This window comes from Chlamydotis macqueenii, chromosome 14, assembly GCF_036417535.1.
Source record: "Chlamydotis macqueenii isolate bChlMac1 chromosome 14, bChlMac1.mat, whole genome shotgun sequence".
NCBI lineage: Eukaryota > Metazoa > Chordata > Aves > Otidiformes > Otididae > Chlamydotis > Chlamydotis macqueenii.
The window spans coordinates 11,791,469-11,810,849 of NC_141569.1; the positions used below are offsets into that span (position 1 = coordinate 11,791,469).

Sequence of the window (19,381 nt, forward strand, 5' to 3'; positions counted from 1 at the left end):
TGCCCTAAAATTCATTGGCCCAATTAGCACTGCTTTCACACTGATACCTAGCTAGGAACAATTCATGGAAATATTGAAGGAGGCCCCTGACCTGATAAGGCTGAAGTGCGTGCGTTGCTTTTCTCTTGTGAGCAGACCAGTAAAACAGTGGGGCTGGTCATATGAGTAAAATTAAGCACATGCTCAAGTGCCTGCAGCGTCAGGGTCTCAATCTGCTGTTAGTTCTGGGTGATACGTCCTTCTGATTCTTAAACTGAAAGGTTTCGGTGTAGGAATTACATCTGCGTGCCACTCACTGAGCCATCCGTGCAAGAGTAAGACTCACCTATTTTAATGCATTAATTTTCTTCTGGATACTTTAGAAACATAAAGAGTAAGAAGTAAATTGAAACTTTATACAAAGGGCTGAGTTTTAACCAGAAGACCAAGTACCTGCATCAAAGATTTACGGCCGTGCAATATGCTTTGACTGAGACAAAATTATTTCCGTTCTGGGAATGTGGAAAGATGTGCAGTCCTTCCCTTTAGAAAAGCACTGTACACTTTCTTTGTTCTTAAAATTCACTGGATCGGGAGCTTTATTATTCTCCTTCTATTTGTTTACTGCTAGTCCTTGCTTTGTGTGTCATAACTGTAAGACAGAGGGGTAGCAAAAAAAAAAAAAAATAATCTGACCATAGCAGGTAAACGTTGTGTGCCTGACGGGGCAGGGGAGACATATTCAAATTTCTTACAGCTCACGTTAGATTTCCTTTTCTGCCTATACATGTGTAAGAGGGTGCTGTTTGTTTACCAGGACGCTTGACCCTATTGCACAAATCTGTCATCTATTGTGCTGCTAACACTCTTTTAAATTGCAAATCTGATGCTCTTTAGGGGTCTAGAAGGGAAAAAAAAATTCTCTCTCCACACCATTCTGTTTCTCTTGATTTCTTGCCTGTTGTAAGTGGAAGTTGGGATGTGCTGAATTTGCACCAGGGGTGCAAATGCAGCCTCAATTATAAGCATAAAATTAGAGTCTGTTCCCCATTAATCAGCCCAGCTAATTGCTATGCACTACCATTAGCCATATGGTGTGAAAGACAGCTTGCTCTCCCTAAGATGAAATTTCTTCATTTCAGACATGAAATAGTGAGGGCTCTGTATTTTAAAATAGCTTGTTTTAGATATTTAATTTCTAAACAACTTTCAGCAGTGCTTTCTATCAAGGCTAACTGCACAATAAAACTTTGCATTTATGTGACAAAGCCGGGTATTTATAGTACACTACAACTACGGCACGGATAAGACAAAGAATTCAAACGTACAGGAGAGTCCTGGCTGTGGTAGGAAAGTGAGGCTGAGGTTTGCTTCAGGTGGCTGTTTATTTCAAAGGATTTCATTGTGTTTTGTCAAACATAAAGATCTATGCTCTTGGCGAAAATGTTAATAGCAGGGGAGAATTCCCAGCCTCAGTGGAATTTATTAGTATTGTAGGCAGCATGGGGAGGGACATCTATAGTTAATATTGCCTCAACAATTTCCATTATGAAACCTTCAGTGGCTTACAGCTTTGCCAAACTTAAACTGTTCTGGCTGAAATGTCCTTTGCAGGGTGTCAGCCTCAGGCTGACTTTCTTTGGAAAGTTTCAGCTAAAATGGTTCAGTGATTTCTGAGAATGAGGTTGGAGTAAAATATGGTTTTTGTCTGTGTAAAATAAAATCTTACAGCTGTTTTGGCGAGAAGCTCCCGTACCTCCATGCTTCAGGGTGAGGAGTCTGTTTGGGGTAAGGGTTGTCCCAACCACATCGTCTGCGAGATGAAACCCACCTCGCTGGGAGCTTCTGCAAAATCTCCCACATGGACTTGCTAACGACTTGTTAGAGCCTGGCAGCTAAATGATCTAAATGATCGGAAAGTCACATTTGCGCTGGCCACGTGCCATCGCCCCGTAATTTCTCATTGTTCATTGTCCCCGCGGAAAGCCCGAGCCCGCAGATACACAAAGCAGGGCTCCTCTTGCGAGCGATGCTCCTGGCTGCCACCCTGGGGTTGGGGATGAGGGGATTTGGGGGTGCCAGACATTGGGGTGAGGAGGCCATCTCCTGTGTGCCCACAGCAGGGACAGGCAGAGTGGGATAGGGATGCTCCAGCGCAGGGAAGGGAAGAGGAAGATATGGAGCAAGACGGCAGGAGGGCAGCAGGTCCCTAGAGAGCTGGGATGAGGACAAAGGCAGCAACAAAAGCTGGGAGTGGTGGTGGCCACGGGATGGGGAGGCCTGCAAAGGGGCAGGATGGGGCTTGGGCACAAGCCCTGGGGATGGCAATAGGAGGGGGGCAAACCTGAGGCTGGGGTAGGAAGAGATGGGGTGCAGGAGCTGGAGGGGGTTGTAATGGCAAGAGACTTCATTACTATCAGGGGCTATTTGTTTTTAAAAAAACCCACTCTCCCAAACGAAGCAATTTTTGCCAGCTTGTTCTGTGGGCCAGCATGACGTTGTGCCTGAGCTATGGCTCCCTGCCCCGCTTGGTAATGGCTGTCACGGAGGGACAGCGAGGAAGAGTTCTTTCCCTCCCAGCTGCAAGAGGCCGGCGCTCGGCACCTCTCCTTGCGCTTTCACAGAGCCTTGCTGGGAGCTGGAGGGTTCCTGGGTGACTTGGAGAAGTTCCTGGGAATTTTTAAATTCCTTCAGCAAAATGAGAAAGAGCGCTGAATATTTAGGAACTTTTTCCCAAGTGTTAAGTAGGCACTAAAAGCCAAAGCTTTCGAGGCAAGTTGAATTAAAAGCACTTCTTGTACCACGCAACAAGGTCTCAAACTCAGGGTTTGTGCGATGTTTTAATTCTCTGCATAGAAAAACTAGGGTAGATGAGGCCTCAGATTCTGCTGTTGGGGGAGAAAGAATGTAAAAGGCAAGCTAAAGCTTAAAAAACAATTATCCAGAACATGAAAGAACATTTGGGGCCTCCTTTCGTGCCACAGAGCCACCAGACGGTGGGATGTGCCAGCCACGCACCTCTTCCACATCACCTTCAAATTGCGGTGCAAGGACTTGAGGTCTCCTACTGTTACTTGGGGTCACTGGGGTGCACTCTTGGGAAGCCCTGTCCAAACAAGGGGGCCAGCCGATGAGCAACGTGGCGTTTCCCCTGCTTTCGAAGCCGGGTTGTCCCCGTTGGCCAGCGCCTGACTCCGTCCCGCTCCCGGCAGGAGGTGAGGCCAAGGCTTCCCTGTCTCCGGGCCTCCTCAGCCGCCTCTCCCGCTGGGTTAGCGCCCCAGGAAGGTGCCGGCCTCCGAGCCTGGTGGTGTGTGGATGGTGGTATCGGCCCATCTCGGGCTGGGAGCCTGGGAACCTTTGCTCGCCTGAGTAAGTGTGGCAATTTCTGTCCCTGCAGTCTGCTGTGAGAATGTCAGGACTAGCCCTGATTTGCTTCAGTCACAAGAACTGCATTGTCTTAACTTGTGCCAACTCTGTTTCTAATTACATTTTAATCATTTAAAAATGATTAGCAGTTTTTATTGCCTTGTTTGTGGGTAAATTTTCTCACCCCACACATTCTAGCTGCGCTCCAATGACAAGTCCTTTTATAGGCAAAAAAGCCCCCCGAACGTCCCCATGACTAGTTACCTACAGCATATTTTATTCCTTCCTAAATTTTAATACTTTCTGGGTGCCAAGGCTCTTGCATTTTCTGGTGGATCAATTGTGGTATTGTGCTGTAAAATTAAGCAGTTTTTTTTGGCAATCCCAAACAATGTAACTTCCACCGAAATGAAGATACCGCACATGTGTTAACTGTGAAAAGTTTCAGCCCTGAATAGTTGCCTTGAAGCTTTTTGCGGTGAAAAGAATTATGTATTTTCCTCTCTTTGAAAACAGTTTTTTTTTTTAAACCATGTTTAAACAGGCTGTTTTTGTAAAAGCCCCCCCCCCCTTTTTTTTTGTTATCTTTAGTGTGGTTAGTTGCTTTATTGCTAATCTTGGTGGGTAACTGTATATTATTCACCCTATTGTTCAGCAACACAAGAGAACCTTTGTCATACTCCCAACAGGGCTATTTATATAGCGTGGCACTTCTGAGGGCTTCTTCCTGCCCTGATGTTCTTCCACCTTCTGGGGAAAAGAAAATAGTTCATCTGAGCGGGAATGCGAGCGGTGGTCGCTCCTGCCAGCCGCCCAAAGCTGGCTGCTGAAACAAGGGTGATGTGCAGATCCCCGGGACGCTGTTTGGAACAGGCACGGTGGTTTCCAAAGATTGGTTGTGTGGGGTTGAGGTTTACCAGAAAGTTTATCGACCAGAGAGATGCGCTCAGGTCTGGCCAGGGAGGGCAAATGAGGTTGTCCTCACTGCCTGGCCCTTGTTGCCACCTTAGGATGGGGACCCTGCTCCCCGTTCCTGAGCCCTCTGCAGCCCTCACCCCTCAGGAGCCACCCAGGCTTCACACAGCAGGTCCCTGGAGACCAAGGAGGGCTTGGGAAGACCAGGAGCTTCTTGATTTTTTTTTTTTTTTCTTTTTTAATTGCTTGGAGCCTTGACTTCAGTGAGGGATTTTCTGTTACGGGATGTTGCCAAACAGGAGGTTTCCTTGCTAGATGGGTGTTATGGCACCTAATGGACAATAAATCCCTGACAAGGAATCATCACAAACAACAATTTAACTTCTCTTAGGAAACAAAGAGCCATCTTAGTTCACAAGAATCCCAGCCTCGAGGTCAGCGATGGAGCAGTGTTTCGGGAGACGGAGCTGATATTTCACATGCCTGCTTTGTCTCTGACCTGACGCGGGGCACCAGCCGCTGGAGCTGTGCTCTCCATGGCATTAGCAATCATTAACACGCTCAGAAAACTTGGGGAAAGAGTCATGCTCGAGCATAAAAAGCTGCTGTCGGTGGCGCTTGCATTCTGGTTCCCCCATTAACAACAGTGTTTCTTAGAGGGAAAATAATTGTGCTTTCAGATTTTGGAGGGAGGTTTCCCAGTACCTGGGAATTCAGCCCTGTATAGAAGCAGGAATGGTGTGTGGATGTGTAACATAAACACTAAACCAATGTGAAAGAAGTGTTCAGTGGAGAAAAAGCTGCCTTATTTTGTATGCACATATATGGGACAACTGTTAAATCCTACGGAAAAGAGGCTACAAATAGGCAGGTGTCCCTGTTTCGGGTGATCCTTGAATTATTATTTGTGAAAGGGGCAAAACCCCTCTCTCTTTATATTTTCCATTGCTAACCAGCTGTGCAAGAAGTTAAACATAGTAATTAACCCATATGTGACCCACTACATTTGACTGATTTCCAGGCAGGGACCGAGCGGTAACTCTAGCCGGCAATTTGAACCGACCGTGTTCGTAATGACGATTTTACAGTGTAATGGTCGCACTAAATCCTTTCACTTTTGCTCTGTAGCCGCTGTTGTGACAAGAAAAGCTGTGGCAACAGAAATGAGACTCCATCAGATCCAGTGATAATTGACAGGTAAGGACTGCTATTGTTTCCTTCATTTTTTAATTTTTTTTTTTTTCCCCTCCTCATTATAATGAAACACCTGCCCTGTGTTGCTAATGGGGAAGAGTATATACGGATGAAATTTTGTTTTTGATACCGAATTAGTTGTGCTTTGCAATTGCGATTGCCGTGGAAGGGCCATATGGAGGATAACGGAGCGACCTGCTCTTTGGAGGGCTCTGCTTCTTGCAACTGATTCATGTGCATAAAGAGGAGATTTTTCTTTCTGACTTTCTGTGGCTCAATTCGCATGCTGCGCCAGGGAAGCTTCAGGAATAAAATAATAATAGTTTGTGATTTATGAAATGTGGTTGGGTGCTTATAAATATTTAACTTTTATTTGAAAAATGTTTGAATCATTATCACTTTTAGCTACAGTAGTTCTGTTGGATGCAATCCATCTACATTTTAAGGTTTTTATTTATGCATAAAAACAGTTAAAAAATAGATCTGCAAAGTAAGGTTTTTTTCCTCCTGTTATTTTCTTTGGTTGGAATACAGTTTTGACTGTATTGTCAGTTGATTAATTCATTTTTGCCTGTCTTAATTATTGTGTTTTTGAACAGATCCATATTGCTAATCTGACATCACTGAGTAAATCACTGCAGCACAATACATCTATATGAATTTTTCCGAGCCACACGTAGTTTCTGTGCTTGCGCATTATGCCAAACGGTAGCCAAATAGTCATTTTTACATTTTAATTGTCCATACTGGTTGTACAAAGCCATGTGGAATAACCAGGTTATTATGCAGCATTACTCTAGAGGAGTTGAATGGCCATGAAGTACTGAAAGTGTCTGTCATCAGCTGGGGAAAGCAATACCCCTCCACTAATCTGTGAACAGACGAACCCTGAAGGGAAACTACCTACACATATAGGGGCGAGACTACAGAGTAGTGTGCTTCTCCTGGCATTATTGTCTGAGTTAATGTTTGCTGTATTAAGTTTAAAGTATCTTCCATGCCAGTGCTTCCATTTTTATGAAAGAAGGTGAAGAGGGTTTGATGTGCTGTGTGCCACACGCAGACAGCGGTCCGGGATACGGCAGAGCCTTGCCTGGCATTGCGCTCGTCCAGCCTCTCAGATTTACAGGTCTTGTTTGAATTTGGTAAGAAAGTGCAAATATTGGAAGCTTATAGCAGGTGTTTTGATTAGCTATAATAAGTAATCCCAAGAATGTTTAAATCTCAGAAGATGTATCTATTTTAACCAGGCGTGTTTTCATCTTCTGTGGGCATTAAGTAGAACCAGGGAAAGCGAGGGGGGGGGAATCCCACAGTGAAATCTGTATAGAGATGTGTTTTATAAGCGTGCTGCAGAGTTGAACACTATAAACATGGTGTTAGAGTGGCATTTTGAGTGACATGAAAGCTACAAAATTCACATGAATTTTTCATTGTACTGGAAAGTGAGATGTTAAGATGCTAATGGCAGGTTTACAGAAATATTTTGTTTAACTATCTAGTATGCAAAACTGCTAGTTGAAAATCATTTTAAATTATGAAAGCTAGAGATGCTGTCTGCTACATGCTTCCTACAAAATGAGGAAACCAGTTACAGGAAAAAAACAGATTTATCTTCCTAGCAGTGATAAGTTTATCAGTATTTACATAAATTGATGCAAAAGGTACAAATTCTGAAGATTATTTTTAACATGTGAGCTAAACACAATTTAAAGATGATAATACCAACCCTACCTCACCACCCATGCTGAATCGCACTTGGCTTGTGAATGGGTTAAGCTTTTAAGTTCTTCACTTGGTTTTAAATTGAGACTTTGATACAGAAGGTTGATATGACTGTGGTTTGAATAACATTTGATTTTGACCTGTTCCTGTGGGTTGCACTGGTATAAGAAATTTGACTCAGCAGTACTGTAATTAGCCCTCCCCGTGTTTTTGAAACAGGATTGTGTTACCTGGATTGCATTAGTGTGGCTTCTATTGTTGCCGCTTCGCATCTGTCCCTGTAGGGTACTTAAAACCTTTTCTTGGCCGGGGCTAGTTCAAACAATTTAGGCCAAATAAGTATGTGCTTTATACAGCTAGTGGCTTTAGTGATATTTCTTGTGACATTTATCCTATTCATTTTTTCCCCCTTTTGGTTTGGAAAGGATGAAGCGATCTAGATGGAGCCTTTTTACCTTAAAATGAGTCCTTTAAAATTGTTCTACCATTAAAATGCCTGCACAAGTCAGAACATGTGTTTAGTTGTACTCCATTGTCACTTCCCCATGCACGCGATTTTTAACTATTATGTCAATTGATATGCAAAACCATATTTAGCTATTTTTATTTGCATGTGAGCTTAGAGAATTCATTTACCATTTGGGCTAAAGCACTCCCACATGCCTTACGCTCTGATAAAGTCTTGCCTATGGATTTAATCTAACTCTTGCATCAAATCCTGCGAATCCACAGGCTCTGACCTAACATAGAATTTAACACAGAATCCATCCATGGGATTTTTGACATATGCACTTACATGGAAATGCTATCCTCTTCTTACATGCTGGAATACTATTTTGGATTGATTAATTCTCTTTGATGGGGCTAAAGAAACTTGGGATAAAGCGATCTCTGTGGTGGTTTAGTGAACTTGATGAGGAGGCTGTTTGGCAACTTCAAAGTTACACCTGTTGTGTTTTTTTCCGAACCCTACATATAGATGAAAAGTAAATAGTGTATTTTTATTTAATGAAAATATGGGATTAAAAAAAAAGTCTATAGTTGTATTTGAAGCAGGATATGACTTTATAAAATGGCTTTATACTTTGCTCTATTATAGTATTAGCAGATATAGCAGTGAAAGGGACCTACAGAAATTTATACTTGTGTAGCGATCTAGATTTTCCCCAGAGAACAAAATAAATCTATTATAGACAGAGCTTATAGAGCAGTCATTTCAAGGGAGTTTCTTGGAAACCTGTGTGTGTCTGAATCATCTTCTTAGCATAGCCGGTGCATTTCATTGCTAATCCAGTTACATGTGTTGAGATGAAGCTCTGATGAACAGGAACTCGTTTGCGAAGGTGTATTACTGTCACAGTACAAACGCACAGCTCCTCCTACAAGTGCAGTGGCAGGGCGGTGTTGTAACCACACTTAAAGAAAACACAGCACTTCCTGTTATTAAATTAAATTCTAGATTGATTTAACTTTCAAATTGTAACTCGTGTTTGAATTTAAAAGGTTTGCAATAAAATTCCTGTGAAGAAATTGAATAAATTGTAGTTTTATTACCACTATAGATATCCTGGTGGCCTAACCTTTTTCCTTACAGTTTTCTTAGTTCAATAAATAAAACCTCATTAGACTATTCCCATTTCAACGAGTTTATTAAATTTTACAGGAGTAATTAGCATAAGCTGTGCTAATTTTTCTGGAAGACTAATGAGAGAGCTTCCTAATTAGGTTTGCTTTGTAAGAATCAGAAAAGATGATAACGACAAAAGTCACATAGGGGAGAAAGTGGGGCTTTAGATTATTCCTTGTTTCAGGAAAGAGGCTCCTCTGTTGGAATTCTGTTCAAAACTTTTAAACCCAATTTACCGTTGCCAGGACCAATTTTCCAGTACATACAGGGGGCCTACGAGAAAGCTGGGGTGGGACTTTTGACAAGTGCATGTAGTGATAGGATGAGGTGTAATGGCTTTAAACTGAAAGAGGGTAGATGTAGATTAGATCTAAGGAAGAAACTCTTCACTGTGAGGGTGGTGAAGCACTGGACCAGGCTGCCCAGAGAAGCTGTGGATGCCCCATCCCTGGAAGTGTTTGAGGCCAGGTTGGATGGGGCTTTGAACAACCTGATCTAGTGGAAGATGTCCCTGCCCAGGGCAGAGGAGGTGGAACCAGATCTTTAAGGTCCCTTCCAACCCAAACCATTCTGTGACTAATGGTGTTATCCATGCCTACTGGGGCTTCTTTACCTTTGATGGCTGCACCCAGTAAACAGGAGTCCTACTGACTAGCAATAACCACTGCAATCCCAAATACAGTGTCAGAAAAATCTCAGCATTTAGAATCTATACCGTATACCTCCAGCTTGCGACATTGCATGGAAAAAGGGCTGAAAACAGCCTGTTTGGCAACTGCTGATGCATCCCAAATTTTACATCTTCCCAGAGAACATGAGCAGGCTGATGACAGTGATTTGAAATTGGCTTTGCTGAGATTTACCAACACAGATGAGACCTACTTAAGAAATCTCGTGACCATTTATCTTTTGGATAGATAAACTTTAGTTGTGGTGTAAGTTAACAAGCTTGGTGCTGGAACTCTCCCCAGGTGAGTCTGTGTGTCCTTAGGTGGCAGGTCAGCATGAGGATGACTATGGTTTCTTCTGGCCCTTGTCTGGCAATACATCGAAGTTCTTCACGTGCTGTGTTGGATGCAGTTTCTGAGGAATGAGGGTCCCTCTGGCTTTGAAGAGGCAGCTTATGCATTTTCAGTGCAATCAGACCTCTTGTTCATGAAGCAAGGATAGAAACTCATTGATTGGAGGCCGTAATATTTCCTACATGTTATTATCATATGACACCAAGGTACATTTTAATGCATGACCTGCTAGCAGTGTTTGAAAGGCCTGTGTGCTTTCAACACCCGCCGTATGGGATGCTCAGCTGGGCTCTCTGCAGTCTGTCCCCAGCACACCCAGCCGCCGCAGCTAGGGAGGGACTAACTTACCTACATATGTTTTTGAAATCTTTCAGCTTTTAACCTGAAAAATTTTATGTTTGTGGGTAGGATTTCACTGTGCAATGACGTGAAAAGAGGCGTGAATGACTTTCAACGTCTCCGTTTTACCGCTTTACAAGTCATCGCGTAGTGGATTGTGTTTTACGGGCCTGATCATCTTTTCATCCTAAATACCAGGCAGGTGGAGAAATGACACACAGGACTATTGTGCTCACTGCATCCTCCCCACAAATATACTTGTTAGGCAGATGTGGTGATTAATGCATTTTGCAGTAGCTTTCCGTGCCTGGAGGAAGAGTGATAGAGACACAAGTGCACTGGCAGAACGGGTCAGCTTCAGGAGAGGTGCTGGCGAGAGGACGAGGTGGGCGTTTTGCTTGGGAGGGAGCTGCCAAGGATTGCTTTGCTGCAGGGGATGGGATCAGCACCACAGCTGATCCTCAGCCAGACTACAGGGACACAGGCTCATCGTGGCACTGGCATCATGGCAAAGTGGCAGAAGATGTCAGGCACTTTGGCAGTGGTCCCTTTGCAGGAGTCGCAATTCTTGGTCCCCCCAGTCATATGTAGTACCTGAACCTGGCTGTGTGGGTCAGGGGAAGGTGTCCTGCTCCTGCTTTGCTCACACTGGGGACAGGGCCACAGGAGGCTGTGGGTCTCATCTGTCCTGGGTCCTTGCGTGGGTTTTGCATGCAGGAGGGCAGGCATGGATCTCCCTGAGAGATGTCAAGACGTGTGAGAAATGCTCCTGGGCCTGAATATTTGGCAGTTCTCTTGAGTCTCCTACTGGAAAGTGCCCACCTCATTGCTGCGCCCAGTACAGAGCCAGATGGGAGTTATTGACCCATCAGGGAGGGAGTCATGGGAGCAGAAACTGGATGACAGAGGACTACCCCAGCATCACACAGAGATGTCTCCCAGACTGTCTTTTAAGGCTGTGCTGCCTAAATCCCCTGGGCTTCTAAGCAGGGTGTTCAGAAAGGCAGAAGTTGGCCTTGAGTGTTTCATGCAAGCTCCCAGAGCCTGTGAACCCATACATTTCTGAGAGGGGAGGGACCGAAACACACATCCTTGAGGATCTGGTTGTGACTGATGCATCTGAGAAGCATTACCCCAAACATTTCTCACATGACTTAGGCAAGCAAAGGCATTTTGGGCCTTTGTGAGATAAATGGGAGAGACTGATCAGTAGATGCTTCTCAGAGAGTCAGACATGCTCGCCCCTCTACCAGCGCTCCTAATGCATGCAGTGTCAGTCCTCTTTCTGGTGAAGAAATCACTAGAGCTGGGGGTAACGTTGCAAAAGTTCTTGCAAAAACCTCTTGGTTTCAGCCTATTGGGGTTGGCACATATTGCTGCTGCTTCAAAATTCATTTATTTTGCTCTTGGGATTGAGTGAACTTGGTCAGGGTCAAACCAGCTCCTGCTTATTGTTTGTTTGATTCCTTTCCCCTCTGTCCTCAAGTATAAGAATTTTTGTATAATCTCAAAACTAGCATGCAAAACCTTAATTTGGTCTCAGCTTCACTCAGAAGGCTTGCGATTTTCTCAGCAAACCTGTTCTGAGTTTTCAGTTTGTTATAAAACCCCAAACCAGGCAAGTTTTATGTGGTTTTGGGTTTCACTGCAAACATTTCACACTACTCTAATAGTTACTTGCTTCTCTCAGTGATGCCTTTGGAATCTGCAGCTAGTGTTTTGGGCTTTATTTCACTGCGATCTTACGCCTGATTATTACTATTTAATATCACGGTGGTATAATAGAGGCTTCTATCGCAAAGAAGGCTCATTGTGCGAGACACTGTGTAGTCTCTAGGTAGGTTGACGATCCCATTCCTGAAGAGAAGTGCTTCTCCTGACGCAGTTTAAAAATTGAGATTGAGGTTTCTCTATGGAGAATAAAAAAAAATTAGGCTTGCATTGAATGTTCTAAGGATGATGGAAACTGGAGACCAGTCTACTGTATTGCTTTTGGCATTTTGCTGCTATCTTTAATGCTCGCCTGCAGCCCTTTGGGGCCTGGCCAGTTGTGCTGTCACTCCAGAAAGGTGACTTGAGTGCACATGTGGGATATGGTGAACCTGTTGCACCTAGACTCCAAGGTCAACGTGTCCGTGTCCATATAGCTCTATTCTGCCTTGTGTGGATGGTGAGCCCGGGGCCAGCAGCTCTGTACCTACTGCTTTCAGAGCCGCAGCTGCTGGCAAGTCCCTTGGGCTCTTTCTGAAAATCTTAGTCTTGGTCAGCAAGGGTTATCAATTTTAGGAGACTTCACTTGTTTGTCTAACTCCTCAAAGTCCATCCTGAAGACTCTATGGGTTTGCTTGTGCAGAGGAGCACCCTGAGATCTGACTGAGACCCCGTGGATTTACCCTGCTGCTCCACAAAGATGGCAGGATTTGGGCAAGCCAGGTTAGAGGAGCTTTAAAAAGTTCAACTGCCTCTGTGCAGTGAGCTCCTGCAGCATCAGGAAAGCTCCAACTGCACCGGGCTGGTCCCAGGAGGAGCCCAGGGCCTGGCAGGGTGATCTGTCCCTTTGTTTCTGGTCACAAAACTTCAAATGTGCTATTCATACCTATCGATTTCTTAATACGAACTCCTACTTCAAAGCGTGTCCTGCAGCAGGGAGGATGCTCAGTGCTCTGGGCTCCCCATGCAGCTCAGTGCCGGTCCTTCTCTTTCTCAAGAGTGGGGATTTTTCTTTGGGGGAAAAAAATACTGACTTTTTCTGATATGCATATATATGTACACACAGTTTCTGGTGTGGATAAAGCTCCTGTCCTATCTTAAGACCTGATTTATTTCCATATTTGCTGTCGCAGTGGGAATGCACACATGAATAAGAGCAATAGGAAAATGTATTTGCAAAGATCATCCTCAGTTTTAATGCAGATTAGCTGAAATTGTTCTGAACAAGAAAAATGTATCTTAGCTCTATCTCAACGTTTATTGGGTAAAAACATAACCCAAGCCTTATTCTACGGAAGCTGAGGTGTATGAGTAGTTTTCTTCCTGTGAGTAGTCATAAATGTTTGCATGTTCTAGCCGCTGAAATGTATTCTTCTATGTAATTGGCTACACCTACAAAAATAACTATGCTAAATTCAAATTCACTTCTGCCTGCTGGAGGTATATAATTTTAATACATCTAACTATGAAAGTTAGGAGAGTAAGAAACAATTTATTTTCTTCTCATTTCTACATAAATCACAACTGAGATAGATAGATAACTTTCTAGAAGTCGATTTCAGGTTGTCCTCAGAGAGCAGCAAGTCTCTGTAGTAAGTGGTGGTAAATACTGGTATGAATTTTTCTCTTTCCCTGTAGCATCATGGGTTTTTTTTTTCTGTAACAGTTCTGGAAAAGTACAGAAAAGCCATACAGAGTTCTCAGTGTGTCACATTAGCAACTTTGCATAGGTAGTTTGTGATCAGAATATATTACTGTATCAAATGAGTGTTTACTTTTTTTTGCTAAGAACAGTATTTTAGAAGTTTTTTTTTTTAAAGCAGAACGAATAATTTTCTACCCACTTTTCAAAAATAGTGTTTGGAAATAGGAAATGTGAAACAAATTTTCTGGTGCTGTTAGTATGTGAATTATATGAAATTAGTTATTAAAAGGCTTTATTTCAAGTCACTGAAATTATATACTGGACAGTAGTAAGGTGACCCAGATATAGAGCCTTTCACGGCAATCCTTGAAATGCTATGAACAGTGCTGTTTTGTCTTTGGTTTCTTGCTGCCTGTAAAGGTGTAGGCAGACGAAGATAACTTTTAAAAGAGCTGTTTCTCCAATTACAAGCTTTTGTCCAAGAGCACAGAAAGATTTTTAGACTAGCAGCATTCACTACAACAAAATTAAATTCCCTTCATCTGACAAGAAGCTGAGTTTGGCAATAGTTTGGGATTTTTTTTTGTTGGAGCTGTAGCAGAAGCTGCCTTCTGTACCCCCTGTTTTTCCCTGCAGCACTGAGCCAGCCAGACCTGAAAGGCAGGGACCCAAATTTAGGGGGGAGCAGCGTGGGGAAGGGTGGGTGGGCGCTGGATGGAGTCACACGCAGTGAGAGCGGAGTGGCCATCAGCAGGCTTGGGGACATCGTTTTCCCCTTTCCCGGCGAAGTGTGGGTTCCCCTTCCCAGCCATCTGTGGGGGCAAGGGACCAGCATCGCCACTGCCCCCCGCCACCGCAGACGTCTGGCCAAATCTCTCTGTTTTTTTTACAACATGGTAACATCCAAAATGGCATTCCACAACTACACCATCTCGCTAACCGGCTGAGGCACAATAGTTCAGTAATGTAATATAAAAAGTAATGGTGTTAGCTAACACATCCTTAATAAGATATTGTCCGCTGCTCTGCCATATGCTACCGAGCAGGCTTTCCCTCTGTGGGGCTTTTGAGTTCTCTCAATAAGATTATTTCAAATACTCTAATCCTGAATCATTGACATGAATACAAAAGCCTAGTGACATCTAATAGATGCCTCTTAGCTTTGCTTTTCCTCTTGTTCCTTTCCTTTTTCTTCTCTTTTTACCTGACAAAAAGCTTACAGACACTTGGGCTCTGTCTCTCAGTACCAGCATGTGGGTCCCCTCATGAAATATAAAGGAGGAAAAAGGGCTGACATAGGGCTGATAAGCCACAGAGCAAAGGACCATAGATTAAAAGTAAATGCCAGTAAATCCTACCCTGTACACTCAGTTGTTCTTTTATTGTTTTCTTTAACTCTTCCAGTGCCATGCCAGGCTAGAAAGAAATGAAAAATGGGGTTAAAAAAAAAAAAGTGATGCTGCAATGGTGTATTGCCAGGGTCCTAAAAGGCTTGCTGTACACTTGGGGTTCCTCAGCTCCCCTCTCACCTTGTCTTTCTAATCAGAGCTGCAAATTGTTTCAGCTAATCGCATCGTTCAATTAGCTGAATGTTTAGGTCCTTGAGACCCCCAAGTGACACCACTGTGACCCTGGAAAGGAGAAACTTTATATAAAGTAAATGTTAGGAAGAACGGATATCCCACTGTGAGTGTCTAGCAACAAAAAAAGGATCTTCCTCTTGTTGGTGTTGTCTCGACAACGGTCAGAGACAGACTATGATTTTCTGTTCATCTTTTGGACTTTTTGCCAAGTTGTGCATCTGCTGATTCCAAAATTTGCCTTTGGAACAAGTTACTGCTGCAGGGTGCTGCTAGTGTCTATGAGGGGTTAAAAGGAAGCTGTTGAAAACATAATCATTTTCCTTCATTTTCTCCGTGATTTTGCAGGGACGCTCTCAGGCATTCCTGACCAGGATAACCAGCTGCTTCCACCCAGTTGAGTCAGGTCTTCTCTGTAATCTCCCTGAATACAATCTTTCAGTTGGATTTTTTGGCATCTGCATCACTACATAACCATTGGCTGACTTCCCAGATGTTAAGTCACTTTGATAAGTGGATGTTAAAAACCACTTTACCTAGTTCAGATTTTGTAGAAGGATGACACAAGAAGAGGAGAAATGTATTCTTTATTCATTATAAATTTCTTTGCTCTAAAAGAAGAAGAAAATTAGCCACACTCAGAGCTATTAAGATCTGATGGCAGCATCTCCTCCAGTCTGCTCCATGCGCCCCTGCATCGCTTCCGCAGTCCCGCATGAGCCGGGATTCGGCTGCAGGCTGGAGCATATTCCACGGCACATATTGCTCGGGGCGATGCAGGCAGGGGAAGGAAAGGACCTGCACATGTGTTGTGATAGCTGCCCCACAGGTAGGGTCAGGGTTTGGCCCTTTCTAAAGAAAAATGAGGGAATCCCATCGCATGACAAATTTATTTCTCAGGCTGGTGTTTCTTAAGTGCTAAATGCAACTCGGTAAAACTTGGGTTTTTTTCTTATCTCTGGGTCTTGGGTGCCCATTGACACGATGTTCTGATGTCTCTGGGCTCCATTGGCCTGCCCGCCTTCGAGCGCTGCTGAGCCAGAGGCATAGGGAGAGACAGCCTCTACCCTAAGGAGCTAAACAATTCCTATGCTATATCTACTTTTTTTTTTTTTTTTTTTTTTAAGCATACTGAACTCCATAATAGCTCTGGCATTCTGAAAAATGGAATAAACTGTACTGTGGTGTAGGAGGAAAACTTCTTGCTAAACCTCATTATATGTACGTGAAGTGTCATCTGTTGTATACCGCATGGCAGGAGAGAGGAACTTTTTTTTTTTTTTCTGAAGCATTGCCCCGCTGTGACAATGGTAACTTAATTTGTCAGAAATTACAACAGCATTAATACATCATGTCCTAATGCGTCATTAGTGCGTTAAGACTTTTGAAGTCATTGGAGTTTTTCTAATAAATGCCTTAAAAGTCGGCTGGGCATTCATAAATTTGAGTTTTCACTATTAGAATAGTAATTGAGACACCTATTTCCCCTGATTAATTCTTGGAGTTTGTATGTAACCGTCAGCCTTGTTGACATTCGCAGCCATCCGCACTTGCAAGAATAACATGCTGCTAGTTAACATTTGTGTTATTGTACAGTGGCATGATTTGGGGGAGAAAAAATAAAAGGGGGAGACTGTTCTCAGGGAAACAAAAGAGAATTTTGGGAATGCTTTTTGCCATGGTAACCCAGTTATCGCTCATTAATCTGTCACATATGAAACAAGTTCCAGACGACAACACACTAAAACAAGGCAGCGTTCCCGGGGGGTTCGCCCCCTCGGCTGCGTTACCTCTCACCCACGGGCAGCACCCCAGCCCGGCTCAGCGCTGCACCGGCCGGGTTAACGGCTGCAGAAAATCCCATCTCATCTGCCTGCTTGGCCCTGAAAGAGGGGGACCCCCTCCCTGCTTGGGCCACCTGGGCAGCCTGCCCCTACCACCCCAAAAGCAGCTCCCCAGGGAGATGGGGAGCCAGCCCCGATGTGCGCTGCTGCTCTGGTTTTAGGGGCCGCTTGTATCTCCAGAAGGGAGGAAGTTTTTTTTTTTTCCCTTCATTTCCAAGATAAGGTGTCATTCATGAGAGCAGCGTGCTGAACTAATCAGGTTAATTGAGAGGCCCTGAATAGCTCTCATTGAGCGGATCCCTCCTTCCTGCTCAAGGCAGATAGTGCAGCCGGAGAGATTACAAGTGCTTTAAACTCTTTCTCTCCATCTCTGAATTTCACACCGATTTCAGGATGACGAGGGTCAGAGTAGACGCATGACAGGGAGGTTGTACAATTTAGCTTTACTGGGAGCTAGGCATTATTTTTGTTGGGGTTCTTTTTTGTTTTTTTTTTCAATCATCATCATTATGATTTTTTTTTTAGTGCGGCCAGAGCCTCGATCAGAGCAGCTCTCCCGGTGCCAGGGACAGCCTACTGATTTACACCAGGTGGAGTGGTGTAAATTACTCTGCTGTTTTGGAAAGATGTAGAGGAGTAATCCAGCTGTGTGACTGGCTCTAGATTGACCTGCTCTTGAGTGTTGTTAATATTAAAATTATTTCAGACCTAACTCATGGCAGGGCTGCAGGAAACATTAATTTTAAAAAGATGTTTTCAGTGTTTGAAGGAGATAGCAGTTGGTTTTATTGCTTTTATGGTATCATTTCCCTTTAAACCCTTCTAATCGAAGTGGCTGTACATAATTTTATTCAAGTTTACCAGAATGCAAAAGCATTTCCCTCTGGATGCTCTTGCCAAATTAGGAACATGCAGGCTCCAAACCTCACTGTAATCTTCCTACTCGCCACAGTCTATTACATATTCTTTGCAAATGTTATAACTATTAGAGTGCAGGAGAGAGAATTTTTCAGGAAAAACAAATTCTACAAAAGTGATGTCCCCCCCACCCCTTCTCCAAGCCAAACTGGTTGCTTTGCTCAATTTAAACATGAGCATCATTGGCCCTGTTGGCCCCCCTCCTTCCCCGGACTTTTTCTCCTTGGAAGTTTCAGGAATGACTTTAATTATCTCTACAATCAAATTCTCACTGCTGTCCCTGTGAAAGCGTGTAGTCATGGATTGCTGGGATTATTTTCTTTAGCACTTGGGGATAGAGAAACTGGTTGTTTGGAAATGAGAACCAGCTGGGTTCTCAGAGCTGGCGTTCAGAGGGAGCCACTTTGCACAAAAACCCGGCGCTGAGCGGAGCCGTGAACTCAACCCCCAAATTACCGGCGCTTGCTTTGCCACGTGGGATTATGCAATATCAGGGCTGATTTTTATTGATCTCATTAATATGCATCTTCGGGGGGGCTGCTGCCAGAGCTTCCTTCAACTCCTCACAAAACTTCATCGAGGCGGAGGTGTCATTCCCGGGCTTCACCTACCTAAAACATAGAAAATAAAATTAAACCCCCAATAGCAGATAATCCCCCTTATATCGAACACGTGTTCTGCAGATGACAGGTAAGCAGGTAAAAGGAGATTAATACAACAAAAGAAAGAGCAGAGATAACTTCTGTTATCTTAACATATTTTGTGGCCCTAGAAGACAAGCATCAGGGACGACCTTCCTTTCTTTCCAGCTTGGAGAAACTAGTTATTTGTCATACCTTACTAATCTGTTTTAGTGCCAAATTCAATTTGAAATTAGGACCGTACGTCTAGTCAGAAATTATATCACCTATGCTTTTAGCTGAATATTTTGTCATGGGGAAAGGTGCAGAAATCTTCATTTAGTTATAAGGATGTAAATTTGGAGATACTTCACTGGAGTTAAGGTAGCTGCTCCAGTTTTCTGTGTTTTTTAGAGACAGAATTGTTCATTCTTTGGAAGAAAATAATTTGGTGCATTTACAGTTAAAATATTGATATAAATTACATAGTTATCTCCATAATTTCTACTTTAAGTGTTCTCACACTTGTGCACACTTGCATAGCCTGTGTTTCACTGCAAACTGTTGTAAGGGCGGTTTACATTTGAAATTGTGACTTTTTAATGTTTGAAATGCAATAGTGACTAAATCGGTAGCTTGGGTAAAAAGTCTAGTAAAGAAGTCTTCCAGTTCCTTTGTTTAAAAAAAGTTTATAGGAAAGAAAATGATTGACTGCTCAGCTTTGAACAGCTACTTTTGTATGATTTGATTTCTTTAATGCCTGAAATATAATGACTTTGACTCTATTAATATCCCCTTTAGCACAACTACATTATTTTTCGAAAGATGAAACCATTTAGCTCTGAACGTGCTTAGATCACTCCATGACCTCAATACTCTCATGTATCACACGCTCAC

The 19,381-nt window shown here is 43.4% G+C and overlaps 1 protein-coding gene across 3 annotated transcripts in view; it reads left to right on the top strand.

The window, feature by feature from the left end:
- EBF1 (EBF transcription factor 1) overlaps nt 1-19,381 on the top strand; it is a 279,978-nt gene that overhangs the window by 13,180 nt on the left and 247,417 nt on the right. For all 3 annotated transcript variants that reach the window (XM_086758871.1, XM_086758872.1, XM_086758873.1), the window contains exon 6: nt 5,389-5,457. In XM_086758871.1, the coding sequence (XP_086614997.1) occupies nt 5,389-5,457 (69 nt within the window). The remainder of the gene's footprint in view (nt 1-5,388; nt 5,458-19,381) is intronic.